The 22208-nt window shown below is 43.6% G+C and overlaps 1 protein-coding gene across 4 annotated transcripts in view; it reads right to left on the reverse strand.

Annotated features, from left to right (window-relative positions):
* Positions 1-1244: 1244 nt before the first annotated feature.
* wapl (cohesin release factor wings apart-like) overlaps positions 1245-22208 on the reverse strand; it is a 94374-nt gene continuing 73410 nt past the window's right edge. For all 4 annotated transcript variants that reach the window (XM_084589554.1, XM_084589556.1, XM_084589557.1 and 1 more), the window contains 4 exons: positions 20724-20901; positions 17915-18003; positions 15376-15471; positions 1245-2977 (listed from right to left, as the gene is read on the reverse strand). In XM_084589554.1, coding sequence (XP_084445680.1) covers positions 2912-2977; positions 15376-15471; positions 17915-18003; positions 20724-20901 — 429 coding nt within the window. In that variant the 3' untranslated portion in view covers positions 1245-2911. The remainder of the gene's footprint in view (positions 2978-15375; positions 15472-17914; positions 18004-20723; positions 20902-22208) is intronic.

The following is a 22208-nucleotide window of genomic DNA, read 5'->3' on the forward strand; positions in this document are numbered from 1 at the left end:
CGCCGTTAGAGAGCATGTTCAGGCACAGTTCAGTAGTAGTGCTATAGTGCACCTAGCGACCACAGTATATACAAGCCGGATGCCTGTCATGTCCTGTACTTGTGGATCATATGTGCAGCGGCTGGACTGGGGCGCCCGGATGCATTTCATGAAGTAGATAGCACACGCACAGCGCCCCCTTGACATATACGTGGCTGCCTGTTTTTCCATGACATGCATCAGTTACGTTGCTAAGGGGTCGGTCATGAGTGCAATCAAGAAGGAGCCCATAGACATGAAGCGAGTGGACGAACGCATTGTGCAGCAAGATGCGCAAGTCCGTGCCGCCACACTCCACACACCAAAAGGCGCGCTAAACACAATCATTGCATTTATTCACGCCGTTGTCAGTGAAAATCAATGCCAACGTTCCGATTTCAATTTGGGGGTACTTTGAGACAAACATGCGCAACATGATCGGGGGCGTGCCCAGTGGAGGTCTTTAGTCGAAACACACCTTTTGCCTTGGTTGAGGAACGTATAGGTACCTGCAAATTATTTCTAATCAATGAGCACAGCTGTCTTAATTTGCTGAAGACTGCGACCATTATTACTATTTGCTTTCACAAGGTTTGTTTCACAGCTGCATGCAACTATGCAAGTTTCCCAATCCCTATATTTGCAAGCGTGGTTGTGCTAACTAAAGCTAAAATTGTGTACAGGAACTGAATTCTAAGCAATATAAAATTTTCCAGCATTGCAGCTTGCTATCAGGACACACACCAAATGTTGAAACATTCGTGCAATGCATTTGCGAGATGTGTCTTCTGGCAGCTATTAAATGAGGAGTAAACCTTAAACATCCTTAAGCGACACATCGGATAGGAGACATAGTGGAGAGCTCTGGAATATATTTGGCCACTTGGGATTCTTTACAGTGTTTTCGCACCGCACAGCACACCAATATTTCTGTAGTTCACCTCCACCAAAGTACCAAACGCTAGGTTTAGGTTGAGGTTGTTGCTGGCTACAGCCTTGCAAGTTCCACCACTTAAATATTAAATCAGGCATATACACAACCAACAGTGAAGTCACGCTTGCTGTCACAACCTGGAGTCCAGCAGCCAAATACCAAAGCCACTGAGCCATCATCAAGGGTTCAGGCTGCATTTGCATGAATTTCAGCATGCAAGTGTAGCTGATGAATTGAGCCAATATAGGCAAGAGATGATGACAGTGGTACTTACGCATTAAAACAAAAAACATGTTTTCATAAAATTTATTGACTCCTTTTCAGAACATTGGTTGCTTTTTTTCCTGTAAATAAATATTCTGATACAAATACCATGTCCTCATCAAACACAAGAAGATGAAACTGGGAAGCACGTGCAGCATACGTTTGTGAACGTATGAACTTTGTACAACTTCAGAATCAACACGGTGCCCACAGAGAAAAACAAAACAGCCACAGAGCACAATAAGCCAGAATATGCAGAGTCAATAAATAATAGCCTCATAGAACAAAATCCGTATATAAATGAAATACAAATATGTAATGGTGGTGGCGGTGAAACGATGGTTGTATATACACTTTGTGCCCAACTCAACAGGCAAACTGATGCGCAAACTATGTAAGAGAGAGAGAGAGAAAAAAAAAAGAAGTGCCAAACATGGAATCTGGCCTTTCACAGACAGGCATCATACTGCTCGGTCTAGGTTAAACTGTTCTGACATACACAGCACAAAAAACATACATGCCACACACCATTCATTATCATGCACCCTTCTAAGATGGCAAGGATGGCCCGAGTGCTTCCACAAAACCACAGATGTGTCCTAAACCAATATCCGTGCATTCCACCTTACATTTTAACGCTTTCTCAGCCTCTGCACAATATTGGCAAGGGCACATTCGTTCAAGGAAAAACTTTATTCATGAATGATGAAAAGTGGGGGAAGGTCACAACGAAAGCAACAGTGCTTGAACAAAGGAAGCTCCCCAAAACCAACCTGTAACACATAAAAACAAACTTCCTTCTACACTACAGTTCCATTTGCTTCAAAAAGCAGATACCTTTGCCTCTCGAAGTATTTTGGGATGTGAAAACCCCAGGGTTACGGATAAAAACTTATCAGTAAGCTAAGAAAACAAGCATTATAATGTGCTGAAATCTTTTTCACCAAATGATTATCGAAACCCAACTTGCTTGAAAAAGACACTTCTATCACTAAATGATTATCAGCTTTATAACCATGGTGCCAAATGAGTCACAAATGACTTTAGACATTAAAGACAAGACATAAAGTCTGCTGCTTAACAATAAACCCCAAACGCAAATGAATTTAACAACAGACATGAAGTATGAATTTCCACATAAAATGCTCAGAAGAGCATAAAGTAAATATAATAATCAAAAGCCATGCCTTTACGTACCTTTGATTGCCCCTTTCCGACAATAGCAGTCACTAAATAAACTACAAGACATGGAACGTCTCTTGCACTTATGTGCACTTGTGGTTACATGAAGTCTGATCAATATGTATTAAGTTTTCTGCAAAGTATAATAGCTTATCATACCACAACTTAAGAACAAAGCCTCAAAACACGGCCTGTTTGAAATTGCCCACAAACAACTGCCAACTCCCATGAATCTATTTCTCTGCCTCTTACCACAAGCCATGTCAGTGTAAAGCCTTGACCAACAATGGGAAAAAAAAGAAAGAAAATAGAGGAAATAGATGCGGCATGTTATATACAGAGCTAAGAGGAAAAACAGTCAAGAGAATGGCTTGCGCAATTAGCATGCACACATGCTGATGAGCGGAAGCTACGTCATGGAATCCAGGTTTGACACCTTGACCGATCGATCAGGTTTCCAAGGCAAGGTAGACATGCTGGTGAGGGATGTTCAATGTGCCTTGCCCTGGGTGATCAGCTGTCTTCAAGAACTTCAATGACACGTTGCATGCTTTTGGTGGCTGTATTTCCAAGCACACCCTGTGAATAAGCAGACAAAAAAAACAAAAAACAATGCATCTATGTGCCATATCCAATGAAAATTAAAAGCAAAAGAATACTAGATACACGACACCATATACGTCAAACCAGAAACTATTTTGCCTAAATTACTAACTTTGCCAGTGTTGCCAGATGTGGAAATATTCCACTGAAACGCGAGAATAACTAAGCTAAGTTCAAAAGGGTATGTTTTGTAAGAAATGTAAGATTTAGGAAATGTTTTCAGTGTGTGTAAATATATGTTACAGCTCACTTTGCTCTAGCAAACTTGAGACGGCACTAAGGCAGCAGAATGCTGCGTAAGCATATAATTTAATAATTGCCACATTTGGGTGGGCAGACTTAACATGTTGATTGCGAAACCACTTAAAAGCACAAAGACCATCGTGTGTCTGTATTATTCTGTAGTCCTTGCCTTTCACAGTCAACATATGTAGAAGCGCAGTTGGTAAAAATGCAGTTGGGCATTGCAAATATACACATTTGAGGTGCCAAAAAACAGGCCCAAAATAGCTAAAAAAAGTAATTAATTATCCCTCTATCTTCTCGTCTAAACAACAGCTTGGCATTGTTAAGGAATATAAAACAATGATTTGTCAAGTTCTGTCTTTGCATGTTCATCTGTTGTCTTTTCCTCTCATACATGATTTTTCAGGTGCATGCACCAGTATGTGTCCTCATATGCCTCGTTCGCCATGGTCGTCAAGGGTTCTTTCAATCAGAAGGTAGTGCCTATATCGTGCACCTCATTCTTTGTCAAGTTCCTGCCCCTCTATGGTACAACTGTTGTACAAAATGTAATTAGGTATGGGGAACGTTTAACACTAGTCACCAATTTTTTTTGGGACTGCCTCATAGGCCGTGGATCACACATGATCCATGGTTTTGAACATGCTCTCCAACTGAAATTTGTGGGTGTTGGAACATGCAGCTCCATCTAGGCCAACAATATGACAAGTGTAGTTTCAGTTTCTGTATAGTTCACTATCTTTTTAAGGCGAAAGCCTGTCGAGGCTCATGGAACAAAATCCCATGCGCAAGAGCTGTGCACGAGATCTGTCATCTGTGCGCGAGATTCTGCAAGATGTGTTCTCGTCTAGCGTTCCTGCCATCTGCAATCCCACTCCTAAATGCGTGCCAAGGAATGCCACGCGACCGAGCAATGGTGTACCATCCAAACTAACACTTGCCGGAGAAAGTGTGACAGATACTGCGCTTTTCCTTTAATGTAAACCAATTATAATTATTATTGCTTAAGCAATACTATGAAAGGTTTCAGCCCATCGCGTAAACCCAGTCGATAGCCACGTTTGACCTTTGACCTTTAGAGAAGAACAAAAAGAAAAAAAGAGGAAGAAGAAAAAGAAAAAAGAACAGAAAGAGAAGCTACGTTTGCTTTGCTTACGCAACCTACCAGGTTTAACTAAAGCTAAACCCCACCTAATTTCTTATGTAGCACTGCAACAAATGCCGATAAGAGGCAAAAATGAGAGGCAAATGATAGGAGAGGAAAGGTAAGTGTTTGCCATTCTCCTCTAAGGAGAAATCTAAGCGACCCTCCAATATTTTTATCTTTTTCCGGGAAGCAGCGACATAAGAGAAATAATTATTTGGAGTGGGGTGCGGCCCCAAATGTCGCCAAAGTGGTGTCAAGCTTGCGGTGGAATGTGCTACAAGTTTGGTGTCACTTGCATAATTCTGCTGCTTCTACTACCAATTTTTTTTTTATGGTCGTGGTAGCGAAAAGTCCAAAGACATCTTCATAAGCTTTAACTTCAGCTCCGACGATTATTAAGGTGATGATCAATATGGAACTTAAACTAGTGGTCCAAAGAGACCATACTTTTAATTTCATATGGTCATTCATAACAGTGCTTTGGAAGAAACCGACACCAAATAGGAAATGACACGAAACACAGGTGCGCAAACTGTCAACTCGTGTTTGTGTTTCGTGTTGTTTCCTGTTTGGTGTCCAAGCTTTTTTTGATAGGGCAATGATGAATGACCTTGTAAATAATTGACTAGCCTAATTTTAAATCTTCTTAATTTTCCATTTCACTCACTCTCGAGTATTACTCGAGGTGCGCACGAAAAAAATTTCTGAGCTCACGCTCTGCCTGGACCCCATGCTACTGATAGGTGGCTCGGTCCAGTCCAGCCCAACTCAAAAAACCTTAGACCGGCTCGACCTGCTATAACTGTAGTTGAAGCGATTACACAGAAAGAAATAATTTCAGGATGATGATTTTATTTAAGACCTTAAAATATATGGGCTCGCACATAGCATTCATAACATTATCTTGTAAGTGATTACCAAGAAACAAATTATCCACTGATGAAAGTCTGAAGCACGTGTGATGCTCGTGCATCATGATTCTGGCAGCACTAAGTTTCACTGTTCTAAATCGTGGCTAGAATGGATTAACATTTTCCTTGAAAGAGGAAAATGTATAGCTGTAGGTGTATAGCTATAGGTGTATAGCTTATTCGCTTCTCCAAAACTGCACTAGCTAAAGATGCTAAGAAAGGGGTTGATTCTGTGGCCGTGTGCTTTCATATGAACCTTTCACGGTGCCGCCAAGGCGCTGCGGCCGAATTGTCTGGGCCAAGAAAACGAGGACAACTCAAGCACAGCAAATGCTTTGACTAGGTGCTACGTCTCGCTCAGTCCTCCGAGGCTGTGTTGAGGCTAAAAGCAAGGCACGACAGAGCGTGGTGCGAATCTCAAAATGGATGCATAAGCCATGCCGGTGTTACTGAAGCGGAAGACTCAAAACTTAACATCTCACAACCTGCTCTTCTACTCGGTAACTGAGGGGCTAGGCAAAGATCCGTTCACGGCAAGGGCATATGGAGGAAAGGGGAGATTGGAGATAAACACTTTTGCATGGGGAAGATGGAGGAAAAAACTTACTGCTCTGCTTTTGAGATGCTTAGCACACCATGGCCATATTTACACATTCACAAAAGTTGCATGCACTTGGGTTTGGGCAGCCTGTTCCAGCCCTGTCCAGCCAAGACCAATTTACCGTAGCCCGGGCACGGCCTGAGAATGAGGCAGAGAGCTTCCACGCAGCCCAAGCCCTTGCACAGCTCCAGTAACGCATATGCACTGTGCATTCTTGCCGTTTTATCTATTTGCGAGGGTTTCAACAATCTATGCTATGGTTTCGGTAAGGAAGGAAAGCTCCAGTATGTGTGGTTGCTTCACCTGAACATAGCCAAATGAGAACCTCTTCCAGCCACACTGAGCCGAGCCTGACCACCTAATTTACAGAGTAGAGCTCCTTCAGCAAATTTCCAATTTTTGATGGCAAACCACATGAAATTCTGCTACCCTCCACAAAATTTGCAGACCATAAACCAAATTAGTTCAGAAACACAAAATTTGTGATCTGTGCAAAAAGCAGACAAAGATAGAGCAGAAAGGAAACAAGCATTTTTAGCCATTTAACGATTTCATTCCTGCATGGCTTGAATAAACTCCACCACATAATATATAGCTGCGTGGTAATGTGGCTTCACTGTATTTTAATGTGGTAGTAAAGAGAATGAGTAAGTAAGGTTTGTAACAACCAGCCTGAGAACTGTATGATGAGCACCTCTTCTAAACTGCACTAAAAAACAAACAAAAAAAACTTGTAGATAGAAGCATCAAATTCTAACAACTAAGAAAACAGAAGTGCAGCACACCACATTCTGTATACTCTGAATTACTATTACTGAAGTTCTTAATTTTGGCATCCATGCTTTTTTGACTTTCTGTGAGAATAACACGCACATATGCGAGCCAATTTTTTTTTCAATACTAAAAAAAAAAGCCTTTGTGCCATACATTCTGAAATTTTTTTATCATGATTCCTTATTTTTATGTAGATGTCATTTTCAACTTTGTGGTTTTTTTTTCCAAACATTTGCCCCCACATTTTTTTTTTTTTTTGTGATATGCACACTGTGAAATGAAATATTATTGACATGCATATGTCACACTGATGATGTTGAAACACTTTTTATATTTAAAAAAAAAAAATTGTGTTCCAAGACCCACCGAAATTGCCCGCTTCTTCACGGACCTCAGAACCATCAGACAGTTAATAAAGACTGCTCTGGACAAGTCAGGCAGAGCCTGCCTGCCAAGTGTTTTGCCTCACGTGTTCTACCTCTGACCATGTTTTTCCTGCTTTCCTTTTTGGACAAGATCCCCTATCTCTTGAGTGCTCATCTAAGGTTACACTTTTTTAGCTTTCTGTTGTTCAACACCCCATAAGAAAAGTAGACTATAGACAAACCTAATTAGACCAAACTCGGTTAAATTGAATTATTTAAATCTAATAATTTTCAAGCACCATAAAGCTACAAAACAAAATACAGAACATGTAAGGCTGCTGCATCATACAAAAATCAGCCATAAGATCCACTGCATGGCCCAAAAGGACACATCTCTGTGGATTAGCTTCCCCGCAGATCTGGTCAAGCTTCCAACCAATGCTGACAAACTCGGGAAGCTGGCTTTCCCGTATGCACCTGTGGGTGGTATGGTGTTATACTGCCAATCGATGCGGATTTTTTGTGATGTAGGCAGCCAGCACATAGCCAGCCAGCCACAGTAGTATGTATTTTTAGTGCGCTTTCCGCAGTTCACACATATGGTGTGTTAGGCTGGCATTGGCCATTTCGTACGATTTTTATTGTCTGCATGCAAATGTGATGGCCCCGCTTGCTGTGTTAGCTTTTATCGTTCAGTGTAGGACGACCAGACCAGCGCCGAGATATGACGAATCAGATGCGTGCCAGCATTATTCGCACTCCAAAAAAACTGGATTACCAAGCGAAGTGGACAAGGTGAAAAGAAATTTGAAGTCATTGCAGCGCATAGGAATAACTGAGAAGCCCGTTGAAAACTATTCTGAACAGGTGAGGTGAGGTAGAACTTTATGAAGGAAAAAAGAGGATGAAAAATGGGGAAGTGACGAGCAGGTTGATTGGCTCCTTTAGTCCAGGCCTTCACAGGCTTTTGGTGCTGCTTCACAGGACGATACTTAGCTGGACGTCCAAGTACTCACTGGACGCCGTCTCCCACTGCTCGTATGTGTGTTCCGTCTGAGGCAAGTTCTGTGGTTTTGGATATGTGGAACAGAGTGGGGCAGGCACCACACCAGGGGCAAACAGAGCTGTAGTGGGTGGGGTTATCTTCCTCCTGATTAGGGTATGCGTTAGTTTGGATGAGGCACCAGTCAATGGCCTCTGCTGTTGTCAATTAGGGGGTATTTACATCTCTGTAGCCTCAGATGTTCCAGACAATCTTCATATACACGAGAGTAGAGGAATGGGGTATGGGTGGGGCTGGTGGCCCGCCTGGCTAATTCTTGGGCTAGGCCATCTGCCACCTAATTTCCCTCGAGTCCTTCGTGTCCAGGAATCCATATAACATACAATGAGCTTGTTTGTATTTGGCAGAATTGTAAAGAGCCGATACTCACACTGGCACTCAGCCTTGTGTGAGACAGCGACAAGCCGAATGGGAGTCCGTGACTATGGTGGGCAAAATCCCTGCCTTCTTGCTATATCTGATAGCCAGGGCAACTGCTGTGGTTCCTGCCTTCTGTGGGTGACTCGCACAAATTGAGGATTGTATGACCGGTCTGAGCTGTGAGCTCACAACTACCACTGCAAACCTATAGGCCCCTATGTCTGTATATAGGAGCTCCTTGCTCTTAGCTTTCCCTCTTGCATGCCTTCTGCCTTGAGGACTGGAATGATGCATGTGGAATGGTATTCACACCACTGATATGCTGTCGCGGACATGCAGTTGTAGGGATGTTTAACCTTGGATGGCCTGGAGGTCTTGCTGCTTGCCAAGCTTGCCGAGCAATGACCTACCCACTGTTGTTGCAAAGAGACATTGTTTCTGGCTGGTGAACAGTGCTTCCCTGAGCTTCTCAAACATATGAATTCCTAGACTTAGGACCTTCTCTGTGGATGTCTGTTTGGGAAGGCTGAGAGGTGTTTTAAATGCTCCCCTGAGGAGGGTGTCTACTATCTTGAGTTCTGCAAGGTTGAGGTGTTGGCATAGTATGCTGTAGGTGAGGCGACTCACTCCTAGTGCATTCACTAAGCAGAGAGTGTCTTTCTTATGCCTGTCTTGTGGCCTCACTTCGTGCCAGGTGTTGAAAAGAGGGGCACACCTCTACATGCCACTCAATATTCCATAAGGTCATATCTCGGCATTCGCTTCTTGCACTGCGTGGTAGAAGTGCCTATGGGGTTGGGGTTAAAATCAAAGCGGCTGCAGGCATGGGTTTTGAAGGGGAAGTTCTGAGAATTTGATATAAGCAATAATACAATATAACCAGAATCTACTGTACACAGGTTTGACTGTAGAAGAAAAGTACAAAACGCCTGCATTTCGAGCGCATTTCGAGTGAGACGGTGTTCAGCCCTTTCATACAGTCAAATTACACCTACCTCATATTTCACATCTCATAGTCAGGTGGGCGGATGAGGTTAGGAAGTTAGCAGGGGTCAAATGGATGCCGCTAGCACAGGACTGGGTTAGTTACAAGAATATAAAAGCGCCTTTGCCCTGCACTGTGTAAAGTCCGGCTGATAATGATACCATGCGCCATGTCCAACATAAAAAAAGAGCAGCTAGAGCCGCTAGGTTCGGATCTTACCGGCGGCACGTGGTTGTTTTTTCTACTTTCTAGCCAATTACTTTCACAATTAATTATTACTTCACATTAATCAAAACAAAAACAAAAAATCCCCTATGCTTTCCTTTGCATCCATGACTGTTAGCTCCTTTCTTATGTATCCGTAATGAAGCCCTTCCTTTTCACTGTATTTGCGTACTGATGAAGTAACAGATAGAAGAGCATACCTTGCATGGCTCAGCTGCAGAACATTAATTGCACTTTATAAAATTTCTCGCCCATGCGAAACAAGATGGGAGGGTCAATGCCTACATATGATAACAACCTGATGTGAGAGAGTCCACCTTGCAGAGGGCATGGCCACAGGGACCCAATGAAGCTGCTTTATAGTAAAGGCTATATAACTGTGCTACTATCGTAATTACTAATAGAACAATAGTTTTTTTTCACGATTTTTGGCTTTCAAAGACTACCCTCGCGTTATAATAGAATACCGCGATTCGGTTGGGTAAAGCAGCGCCGGGGTGCAGCTATATTGAATCCGCCACCACTCGGTTTCCGCAGTTTTACAATGCTATGTTGGCAACATGGGTACCAGAGAAGCCAAATCAGCCAAATCCCAACCCATCCAAAGTCAAAACATTGCGCTTTTTCTCGTGGGTATGGTGGCTAGAAGGAGAGGTGAGAGTATCACAGCGGGCCGCCCATGCAAGCACGTGTCGCAGTCATTCATGCTGCCAAGAGGCATGATGCGCGCGCCACCTCGCAAAAGATATATGGCAACCAATTCTGAGGTGCATTCATAACGTACACGTGAGACACCCGGCTGGCCAAAGACTCGTACGGGTCAAATCCGGACTACAGCAGCCATTTTTAGATAGATGCAAGGCGCCTGTGCACTGTGCGGTGTCAGTAAAGAACAGGAGGTTAAAACAGGTCGACATTTCCCGAGCCCTCTGCTGCGGCCTGATCTCAAGTCGCCTTCGAGCGTTAAACCCTTGAAAAAAAAAAATCCCATCACAACGCAGGATCAAGTCAAGTGCGTTCTCCAGCAACAACTTGCTGCGACTTTTCACTGGCAAAAATAGCTAAAAATAAAGAGCAAATTCTTTGCAAGAGCCTCAAGTCATCAGTGATATCATAAGGGCCGGCTCACGCGTCAGCGTATAATGCTCTCCTTATCCTTTTGGTTACATTGATTGGTCTCGTCTGCGATTAGTGTCTTTTATCCCTGTCATGTACTAGCATCACAGATTCAGCCCATTTCTTCATCGGCAACAAAATCAAAACTGCCTCACTTGAGATGCGTGCTGCACGCGCACACGTGTAGCGCGGTATGCCAAGCACGATCTAAGTAAGGCAACAGCAGTGCCACCGCTGCTGACATGATCGCTTGCTTCACTCCACACCAGCCGTTGCTCTCACCCCCCCTCCTAGCCACCATATCGTGGGCTCAGAATCGCGTCCCGTTGATCACGCGCTTGTCACATCTTTCGAAAGTGGATTAGCATGGTTACTTCTGTTGTTACCGCGTTTCGCATGATGGCAACGCGCTGCGCATGGTATAACGCTCGCCTCGAAAAGGCTATTATGATAGCAGTAGGAACTGGAAATTCTGCAGCAGCTTGACGGTTGGACGTTACTAATCTACCTTAAGGGGGGACGCGACCTTTGAAAATCGAAAAATTGCGAAACAGTCGATTTTTGGAAGATTATATATTCCGGTAGTATGTCTTATAAACTACCATTTCTGTAATTATCAATGCCCAGCTCGCCGTAGAAATACTCGAAATATTTAACAAGCGGCGGCAGCCGCGGAGCAGCGAGCAAGCGCCGAAAATTCCCAAACTTCGCGCGCGCGCCATTCCTTTCCCGCCGAACTGAGCGCCGCCATCTTGGTCTTGTTTTGTTTGTGAATTCTTGCGCTTTCTTCTGCCACCCTCGGCGACGGCGGCGCGGTCGAGGCGTGGCTTGCTACTGATTGAGAGCCTCGTGGCGGCTTTCAAGTTTCCCGCGCTCGAATTCGCGGCTGCGGTTGGGCAAAGCGCGCGCTCCGCAAGGACGCGGGGGATCGGGCGACTACTATTGGCTGCTGCGGCCGCTGACGCGTCGGTCTCCGTCTCCCCGCGTCGTCTGCTACGGCTCTTTGTTTGCTGTCGTTGTTGGCTGTCTTTGTACTTCATACTATAGTGAAAGTATTCTAGTTCACTATACTTCGTACGTTCTGTTCGCCTTTCGCCATTTTTGCGATCGCCGGATTTACGATCTCTCGTCGTGCCCTATGAACGGTTTCGTGCAACGTTGCGTGGTCGCTCACGATGCCTCGAGGTGCGACACGCATTCAGTGCAGACTTGGCTAGCTTTTTCTTTTCTTTTTTTTTTTTTCGTTTCGGCGCTTATGCCACGGAAGATAACCCGGGAAGTCGCTTGTCACGTTTGGGCCGCTCCTCGTTCCTCCAGCGAGATGCCGCGATAGATAAACCGGGAAACCACTTGCTGCGTCTGCGCCGCCCATCATGCTAGGGCGAAATGCCGCGGGGGAATCGGGAATGCCGATTGTCGCGGCTTGCAGAGCACAGGATCGACGGATCTCAGCATGTGGAAAGTGGTCCGCGACACCAAGGCGTTCGCTGTAGCCGATCGGCTAGTCGCACAGATGTTCGCTGTAGCCGAGATCGACGGAGCGCCATAGCCCTAATGTATATTTTGACGGTCGCACCGGACTTGTTCGTGATAATTGCGAGTGTTTGTCTTAAGTGGAGCCGTTATAAGTGGGCTCGACTGTACCTGAATAAATTTTTGAGGGCAAGGCAAGCCCATGTATTCAAAATATTATGTCTGGAATTTGTCATAATTAATTTGGTTAATCAACATAGGTCTAATTGATAACAAAAAATCCAATTCTATGCTATTTTTCAGCAAGAAAATTTAGAAAAAGGGTTTTGTCTTGCCCTGAGGAACCTATCTAGGAATCAGCATGACAAATTGCACAATGCAAGTGCCTTTCACAATTTCTCCAGGCTTGATATAAAGGACCTATTCGAACCAGTTTGATATGCTTCTGTAACTTGAGAACTAGCGCGCACAATTCTATGAAACTTGGTGGTTTTTCATTTGTTAATGTTATGAGCCAGTCTTGAAAATTTCATCATGATAACTTGAGAAACAAAAAAGTTATTGTTCTCTCAACCTTTGAGAGCTGTTTTCTCAGAATCAATTTTTTGCATGGTGTGGCTGCTAGGGAAAGTCATAGCTCAAGAACCGCTTATTGGATTTTCATGAGGTTTTTTTTGTTATATACCTAAGTAAAATTCTGAGGGCAAGACAATTCGTTTTTTTTCAAAATATTTCATGTGTAATTACGGGCAGTCAATTAAAATATTGTTAAGTCAGGTGTAAATTTGAACACTAAATTTGGGGCTGTACTAAAATTTTTCAGAGAGGAAATTTGGAAAAAGGGAATTGTCTTGCCCTGGGGAAACTATCCAGGAATGACCATAACAAATTTCACACTGCTAGCACTTTTTGCAAATTCTCCAGGCCCGCCCCAAGGGACCTATGTAAACTATCTTGATATACTGCTCTAACTTGAGAACCGATGAGCCCAGCTCCATGAAACTTGGTAGTTCTTCAAATGTGTGTACTATGAGCATACCCTGAAAATTTCATTCAAATACCTCAAGAAATAAAAAAGTTGGTGTTCAAGGGTAGCCTCCCCCCTTAAGTGGGTGCCGGATGTAGCGGGAAGCGATTTCTAAATGTGGGCTTGGCCGCAAAGGCTTCCGAATAGTTTGGGAGGACGAGAGTGAAAAGGAAGACGATTTCCAAGAACTCGGCATCTGACAAAGACGATGCAGGAGCATTTTTGATTAGACTGCAAAGGCCATAATGTCTATTAAAGGTACTTTTTCAAGCACTTATTCTCGTGTTACATTCGTGCTTTTATTTTTTCCCACTAGGCAGTATGGAAAGCCGCCCCTCGCATTACATTCGAGTAATTACGGTAATGAGTTTTCAAAATATCCTAGCTGGAAGGGATGATGGTTTGTTTTGGTTTGTGGTGTTTTAATGTCCCAAAGCGACTCAAGGTATGAGAGACGGCGCAGTGGAGGACTTCGGAAATTTCGACCACCTGGGGTTCTTTAACGTGCACTGACAACACAGGCCCCTAGCGAAAAGCGGCCGCCGAGGCCGGGATTTGATCTCGCTTCCTTGGGAACAGTAGTCAAGCGCCGTAACCACTGCACCACCCCAGCAGGGCAGAAGGGATGATGGAGTGAGTGAAGCGAGGAGAGAAAAAGGTGGTGCAGCCGTGGGCTCCATATTATATTTCCCCATCCACGATTCTATAACATGCAATGCCACTGTACAGCATGTCGGTATATTTTGTATTTCGCCTCAACATCGAAATGTACCTAAGATATTTCACGCTGTGAGGTTTATGAGCCAACTGACCAGTCATTGAGATATCACAAAGAAGAGAAAACACTGAAAGCAGAAGTAATCACTTCGTGAAAAAATGAATAAAACCAAATGAGGAACACACAATATACACACATAAAACAGGGCATATTACCAACAGTATTGGTACCGTATTTACACTATTGTAAGTTGACCCTTTTTTTATAATTCAAAAATTAGAAGTGGAAGGGGGGGGGGGGGGGGGGGGGGGTTTGACTTAAAATTGAAACTAAAGCATGGCACCCTTAGTAACAGCAAGATATAACTATACCAGGGACGATACGGCAAATTTATTTGCTCTACGGCTTCAAGTGGAAAAATGAAGTTACTGTGCGTGCTTCTCAGGGAGAATTTTTCTGTTCTAACTTTTACTGCGCAGCATGAACTGCGCCTTCGGGAGTGTCGACTGTTTACGGAGGAGCCACTTTTTAAATCACAGCAACGCTCGCTTTTTGCCCGTCAGTCATGTAGGGTCACTTGACACCGCGGCACATCGAGGGAGTGTTTATGGTTGATGGAAGAGCCAACGCTGATCGTTTGTTGAGTTTGGGCGAGGTTCAAGTGTTCGCACTTTTGACTTTATGACCGGCCACATGCTTTGTCATGAGCTCTTAAGTCAAAAAAGCATGCGGCACTTGTTCTGCACAGCGTTCAAGGAGGCGGCTATCATTTATGCTGAAGAAAGTGCTGCGTTATGGACCACAAGTTCGAAGGCTCTAAACGGGTTATGCGGGAATGGCGGTGGCAATGAGACAAAATTTTTAACGCCAAGTGAAGAGGCTTTTGATTTTGAGGGTTGGGTTGGGTTGGGTTTTTTGACACATAGGCAACTATGGCCATCATGCGCCAAACACTTGGTTGCTGAGCTTCTTTATGAGTGAAAATGAAAAGTTTAGAAAATTACAGCTGATTTAGAATCCCCAACTCTTTCAGTGATAACACTTAGTTTGCTATCCAGAACTGAAGGCCAAGCTTGCAGCGTATACCACCGAAATATGTGATTTAAAGTGGAGACCATTAGTACAGCCAGGCAATATTTTTTCCGAAGTGTCTTCGGTTGGGCGAGTTGGTTGAACATTGTTTAAACAGGGCTAGAACATGGACAAATAGAAAAAAAAAATGTGTGTTTGTCTCTCTCTATCTGTCCGTGTTCTAGCGCTGTTTTTGGGACATGCGATTTGAGGGTGGGGTGGGGGGGGTTGACTTACATTCGAGTTGACTTACAATCGTATAAATACGGTAGATTTAACAAATAGTACTTACCGTCAGGTTGATAAAGTTATGAAATTTCTTAAGTGCTTCGACCAAGGGCAAAAATTTTCCGTCTGGAGTATGCTCGCGCAGCCTCTCAGCCAACTCCTGGAAAAAAAAAAAAAAAAGAAAGAAAGTCCAAGACAAGAATAACAAAAAAAAAAAAAATTCTGCCTACACTTAGAACTAGTCAAAGGCAGGCAACAATGCAAAAAAAGAAAAAAAAAAGCATATAATTGTAGCAAAGGATTTAACACTTTTGACTCTAAATAAGTCCTGTACACTGTAAAAGTAGCAGCTGGATACAACTGCAATTACTTTATTTGAAATGTAACCGATTTCAGAGGTAAATCACAGTTAAAAAAGTATCTGAACAATACAAATTAGTACTCAATGACTAGTACGCTATTTTCCTTCCCACTTTCATAGCATAAGACAAATACTATACACGTACGAAGCAGGTAAAAAATCTCTCTTACTCTGTTCCGTTCTTGCCGTTTCATGCTCGTGTTGACACTGAAAGCTGCGAGCTGCGAGCTGTAGCACACAAAGATCTTGTGCGTAAGTTTGTTGGTAACCAAGTGCTGTACTTTGTTGTTGTTGTTCTTGCTCGGAAGGTACGAAATTCAAGCACACTAAACATGACATTCTGTTTTGCCAATATGAAGATATGTGAACCATAGAACAAAGGGCTAGTCAAATGTAGGCCACTCAGGCTTGCACACCCAAATATCCTGGAGAGCATAGTTTTGCTTCCCGACCATCGTACCTCTATCACTAAGAAATACTCTGCACTAGCACTAGTGTTTGCCACCAAATTCAGGTTCACTAAATTGTATTGGTGATTTAAACTTGCTTTCCAAAACAAATACTGATCACTAGTAATCAATTAATCCTGGCAAAAATATCTACATTACTTAGAACAATGCTCCATGCAAAAGGTAATCAATTACTTGCAATTACTTTGTATAACTCTGCATGCATATGACAAGTTAACTACTCTGAAAACATTTTACACTCAAGGAAAATTTACCAGGTAAGAATGAATGCAATGTGACCTTAACAATGTTACGGCTACAACACGGATGTCTAAAGGGGGCAAGCATCCATGGAAAAGAGCATGTCGCCACCGCCAACTCGTGCACAGGTGCACCGTGTATGGCTGTGTGACATAAGCACCAAAACTTGTGTGGTCTTCATTGTCTGTGTGACAAAACATTTTTCTGTTCTCCGATCTAATAATCAGCAGACTTCTCTTCCTACAGCTCCTTTGTCCTAACATACCTTTTACATGGGAGAGTTCACCTGCATCAACAACACATTTTCAGCCGATTCTTTGGCCGCACTTAGCACAACACACTGTCTACGTCCTAGATGCTACAACCACCACTATGCCCATCCAGGCTCCTGTTTAGTCTTTCTAGAACACCTATTCCTCAACATGCACATGGCTGTCATCACGAACAAAACGTTTCACCCGTCTTACACCACCACCTGATACAGATAAACCTGCTTATAACCAAGTTTAACAGAGTCCGCATTACATCCAGGTTTTTGTTACAACCAGTTTTTGCATGAAGACTCTTAAAGGATAATGCAGAGTAAAATAATAAAATAATCCCCGTTACTCAAAGTCACAAATGCGGACAAACGCTTTGTGATCTTTCTAATAGCGTGACTGTGGCAGCCACCTCTGCCATAAGTTCGTCTCTGCCACAAGGCTGCAAGTGGCACTAGGACAGACGAGGAGGTAGAAACACCACGACTGGGCAACAAAAGAACTACAGTTGTGCCGCAGCCGTTAGAGCCAGACTGGCCGAGGACACACCTTTTTCTGCATGCATGTTGATAACTGTCAATAAGCATGCATTTTGCTTTTTTTTATTTTTTTGCTTGACTGTACTGCGTGCCCCATGACCCACCCAGTACAAAAAGGGGGCCACCCTCGTCATCACCCACTCTCATTCTGCTAACCAACGCAGACCCAGGAAACAAACTCAGCATCTCATGAGGAAATGCTCAATGATATGTGCATACTGCTCCCTCTGTCTCTCTTTTTTTTTAAGCCCTATTATTTCTGCCTGCTTTTGAGCATGAACTGCAGTAGTAGTGCCACATGGTGCGACATTCCAAAAGTGAAGGCGGCGAAGAATGCTGCATTGGCAGCATAGATGTGCCAACGAAGCTGGAGGATGATGCGCTGTCAACTGCAGCCCCTCATTGAGGTCGTAGACGTTCCTCTCATGTCTGTTCGTCTTTTACTGTAATGGAACTTTTGCGCGGTTCTGCAAACTTCCAGTAACTCAGCCCTAGCAAAAAGATAAGCAGCGAGCTTGTTATATCAACATCAACCACCACAACATTTTTGTAATATGGAGTCCTCAGGCATTGGCGACTTGAGAAACTTCATAATATAGAATTCACTACATGGTGGTTTGTTACACTCAGATTTAACTGTAAAATATTGCGCCCATTGACGCCTAATAGTGAAAAGCAAGCAGAAAAAGTATACTTCAGCGAAGTCTTGCAGATGAGAGAGCATAAGACTTGCCTTGTTGTTCTGAACAGCACAACCCAGGAGCAGGGCAATGTAAGCACACACTATGCTGTGTTCCATGTGCTTGCCAGCTTTTTGAAGGGCTGCAATAAAAAGAAGAAGGGGAAAAAAAATAAAAAATAAAAATTAAAAAAAAAGTTGTGTTTCCATGACACATTAAACACACACAATCCAACACAACAACACATTCAAACACACAAACACATTCAAACACACAAACAAGGAGTAACATACTAGGTTCAAATAGAATAGAAATAGAAATTTCTCTCCTTGTTCAAGGACATGAATGCCATATTTACTAAAACTCAGTTCATGTGGACTCAGTTCATTTGTGCTTGTGCCCTAATCATGCTGCTCTCTTCCAGACTATTCACGTTACCCTTTCCATTTTTCTTCTAGCATTTGAAACACCCTGTAACTAAGCTTGGCTGGCTGGCATAGAGGTCAACAAAGCAAAACCAAAACAGGAAAACACCTTCATTACACCCAAAAATCCCATTTCAGGTTCTTTTCCTCTTCGGAAGCTTGAAAACTCCAACAAATTGAAAAAGTGAGAGCATTTAAGTCCTCAAATAAGTAAAAAGCAACCTGAAACTCCGTAAGAATCCCCCCCCCCCCCCCTCCACTGAAGTTCCCCAAAAAAGAAAAAAAATTCACCAAACGGAACATCATTGTCTTCTGAACATAATCATGCCTACATAGACGTGCCCAGAAGCGTATGGGCAAAACTGCATTATGCAATTTAGACTTGAGAAAGGCTACGTTGACGGTCACTTGCTATGCCATTTGTGTTACTATCAACTTTAGTTGCTGAGTGATGGAAGATGAGGTCGGTGCTGGGCTACAGTAGAATACCACTCAAACAAACGTCATTTAAACTAGTTATTCAGTTGCACGAACATTTCCCATTCCCCCACTGAAGCTCCACTGAAAGCAATGCAAATGCCTTTCAGTTGAACGAAATTCAGTGCAGTGCACATTTCACTTCTGCAAAACTTTTTCTGTGGCACCATCCTGTGTCTCACAGGTCAGTCATGCTGAGCAATTCAAGTACAGCCCGCACTTTTTCTTTCATGGTTTTAGGCTGAGAACTGCGCTCCATTACCGCGCGACAAAAAGTGGCCTCCATTTAGCTTTAAAATGAATTGGTTACCTAAACAAGCTCGTAGCCAGCCAAATCATAGCTCGCTTTGCATGTTTAGTTGGCTCCACAACCATAGCCAGAGCTTCAGTCCTACCAGACCTTCGTTCTAGCTCCAAGAAACGCATACGTACATGTGCCGGTCAACCATGAACACCAAACGAAAGCGCCTTAATCTAGATGGAAAACTGGATATTTTACACAGGGTGGACTCCGAGCAGTGCAAAGTCGACATTGTGAAGTTATTTGGGATCCCAGTATCATTGCTGTTTACGATTATGAGCCAGCACTAAGCAACTGCGGCCACATCAGAAAGTGCGCAGAGCATCTCAGAAAAGTCAATGACGCTTATTTCAGCTGAGTGAACTTTCACTTCAACAAACTTTTCCCTGAGGTCCCTTGAAGTTTGCTCAAGTAAAAGTTCCCAGTACAACAAATAAGATGCCTACCTTCATCAACAGCACTTTAAAACTAGACATGCACGAAGAACATATATATATATATATATATATATATATATATATATATATATATATATATATAATTGGTTTACAAGAAGGGAAAGGCACAGTATCTGTCACACTTATTTCTGTAGACACTTGAACCGCACCGTAAGAGAAGGGAGGAAGGAGGAGAGAAAGAGGAGCTGTAGTGGAGGGCTACGAAGTAATTTCGATCACCAGGGGAACGTGCACTGACATCGCACAGCACACGGACGCCTCTCCGTTTCACCTCCATCGAAACGCAGCTGCCACGGTCGGGAACGAACCCGGGTACTCCAGCACAGTAGTCGGGCGTCTTACCACTGCATCACCACGGCAGGGCAAACATATTGGAACTTTCAGTGAAGTTTGCTGTGTGTGTGCGTGTCGAATTTTTCCAGGGCCCTCTACATCATGTTTCATGCGATTAGTTGCAGCAGTGCACCATGAAGGATGCCACGGAGGCCCTTAGACTATTTTGGAAGAGTTCTAGCAATTGTTGCACTGTTCTTGTCTCAAAAGCAGGTGACCATTTCCTCAATATTTCGGCAAACAAATTCGAAGTAATACAAGCTGTTCATGACAGTTTTTTTTCAGTGTCATTCGACAATTCAAACTCCAGACAATTAAAAAGTATCTTCCGGTACCTTGAAATTTGAATGAATAAGCTTTTACTGTACTGTCATATAAGAGACACCTAATAGCACACAACATTTACTAATTCCCCTTGCATGCCCAATAATGGCACTTTATAAAAGTGATTTTATATTTACAAACTGCAATTTGGCTTCTGACTTCTTCGAAGCCGTAGTCCCATTTTCAGACCTGCATCTTCTATAGCTAAAACTATTGTCCTTCCTTTCAGCAGATGTCCAGGTAGAGCCTCATTCACATTAGACTGGTCACTTAAGTACCCACTTTATTCAGCTTAGCTGTTCATCAAGTAAAACAAGGCTCGAACGACCTTTCTCGCCCCTTTGCTGCCACTGCACGACCATTCATATCACAAAATTTGTTACACGATGCATTTCAAACTGAACAGCTATTTCATACTCCTGCTTCTATGCCTGCAAAGGCATAGGCATAGAATATGCAGGAGACCTGCAGTGCCAAGTTATTAAAAAATGGCAACACAAAAGGCACGTGGGTACACAAGACACATCGATTATGGGTTCCTAACCTTTCATGAGAGTCTCCTCCAGGTCATCGGACTGAGAGGTAACAGGTGGCTGGTTGGTGGGAAGTGAATCTCCATCCCGTGGTTCCATGCATGCCTTGACCTTTTGCTCTTGGCTGCTCAGCAGCTCATTAGCTTGCTCCTCAGACTGCTGGGCTGCTTCAATCTTGTCTGTGAACAGCTGTTCCCCGTGAAAAAAACAAAGTGTACATTCAAGGACACTGCGTGACTCGTCAACTGCCAATGTGCTTGCTAATCACTGCAAAACTGGAGATTACAGCACAAGGCACCGTAATAAGCATGTCTCTACGTCTTCAGTATTAGTGATTCAAGAAGCATTGCGCTTGCCCAGGAAAAAAAAAAGCATCTCATAATCTGAAGGCTCTTTACATTTCCTTGAATACATAAGACAGACTTGCAAACGCATCCCTGTTTCTTCCGTGGTCCACATGGCCTTCAATTAACACTGCACCTAATTTCGCACAAACACCATGAGCACGTAGTGCCTCAGCCCTGCTAATTCACCTTCTTGTGTGCTCAGCATTCACACCAGGCATGACAAAACCATATCGTCACTATCCCTTGTTGTGCAAAAGTCAGAGCAGGGTTCACCAATGCCAGTGGCACGGTTTCTTGAAGCGAAGTGCTACCAACTCAACACCAGGGCTAATGTGCTTTGCATCAAAGCTGTAGCGAAGGTGCTTAGAATCTAGTCACAGTTCATCATAAAAGGTGTAGCCATGTTGCCAGTTTACTAAAACACAAGGCCTTCAATAGTGATGTGCGTGAAAAACCAGGCCAGGCAAAGGCCACCTCATGCCGACTGGCATAGGTCGGAGTGTTATGAACAATCACTAGCCATGGTGTCCCCAGGAGCTCGATATTAAGGCCCCAAATCTCACGGCTTGAAATTCAGAACTCAACAGAGCATCCATTTTCTCCCAATTGAAAGTGAACTTAAAAATGTTTTAGGCTAAATCTGCAAGACAGACAAAAGGTCGTGCATACTACAGTAGAACCCCGTTCATATGTTTTTCACCGATCCGAGAAAAAAAAAAACGTAACAGCCGAGAAAATGCAACAGTGAGGAAGGCTCTGAAAAGGAACGAGAACGGTGCAGCTTTCACTTCAAACAATTTATTTCTGCAAAGTGACGTTAGGACTTAAAAAAGTCAAGAATAGTGGACTGCCGTTTCTTTCGCTCGCTAGAAAACACCAGGTGCTTCTCAGTAGCCTGGAAAGTCGCATTGCTGTCCGCGTCGCTTTGAGGTGCGACATACCTATGGAGGAGGTCTAAAGCCGCGACCGCTTCTCCAAAGCTCGGATCTGACAAATCCTCGGAATCGTGTGGCTCGAGCTCGCCATCACAATCTGCGGCTTCACTCGCGACCGAGCTCGCAACAATTTCACCGATACTCTGGCACTCCGATGTCACGACGGCAGCATCCACTGCGATATAGTCGTCGTACGTGAGTCCCGTGGCACCCA

Source organism: Amblyomma maculatum, chromosome 1 (assembly GCF_055883805.1).
Source record: "Amblyomma maculatum isolate TAMU_Amacu chromosome 1, ASM5588380v1, whole genome shotgun sequence".
Lineage (NCBI taxonomy): Eukaryota > Metazoa > Arthropoda > Arachnida > Ixodida > Ixodidae > Amblyomma > Amblyomma maculatum.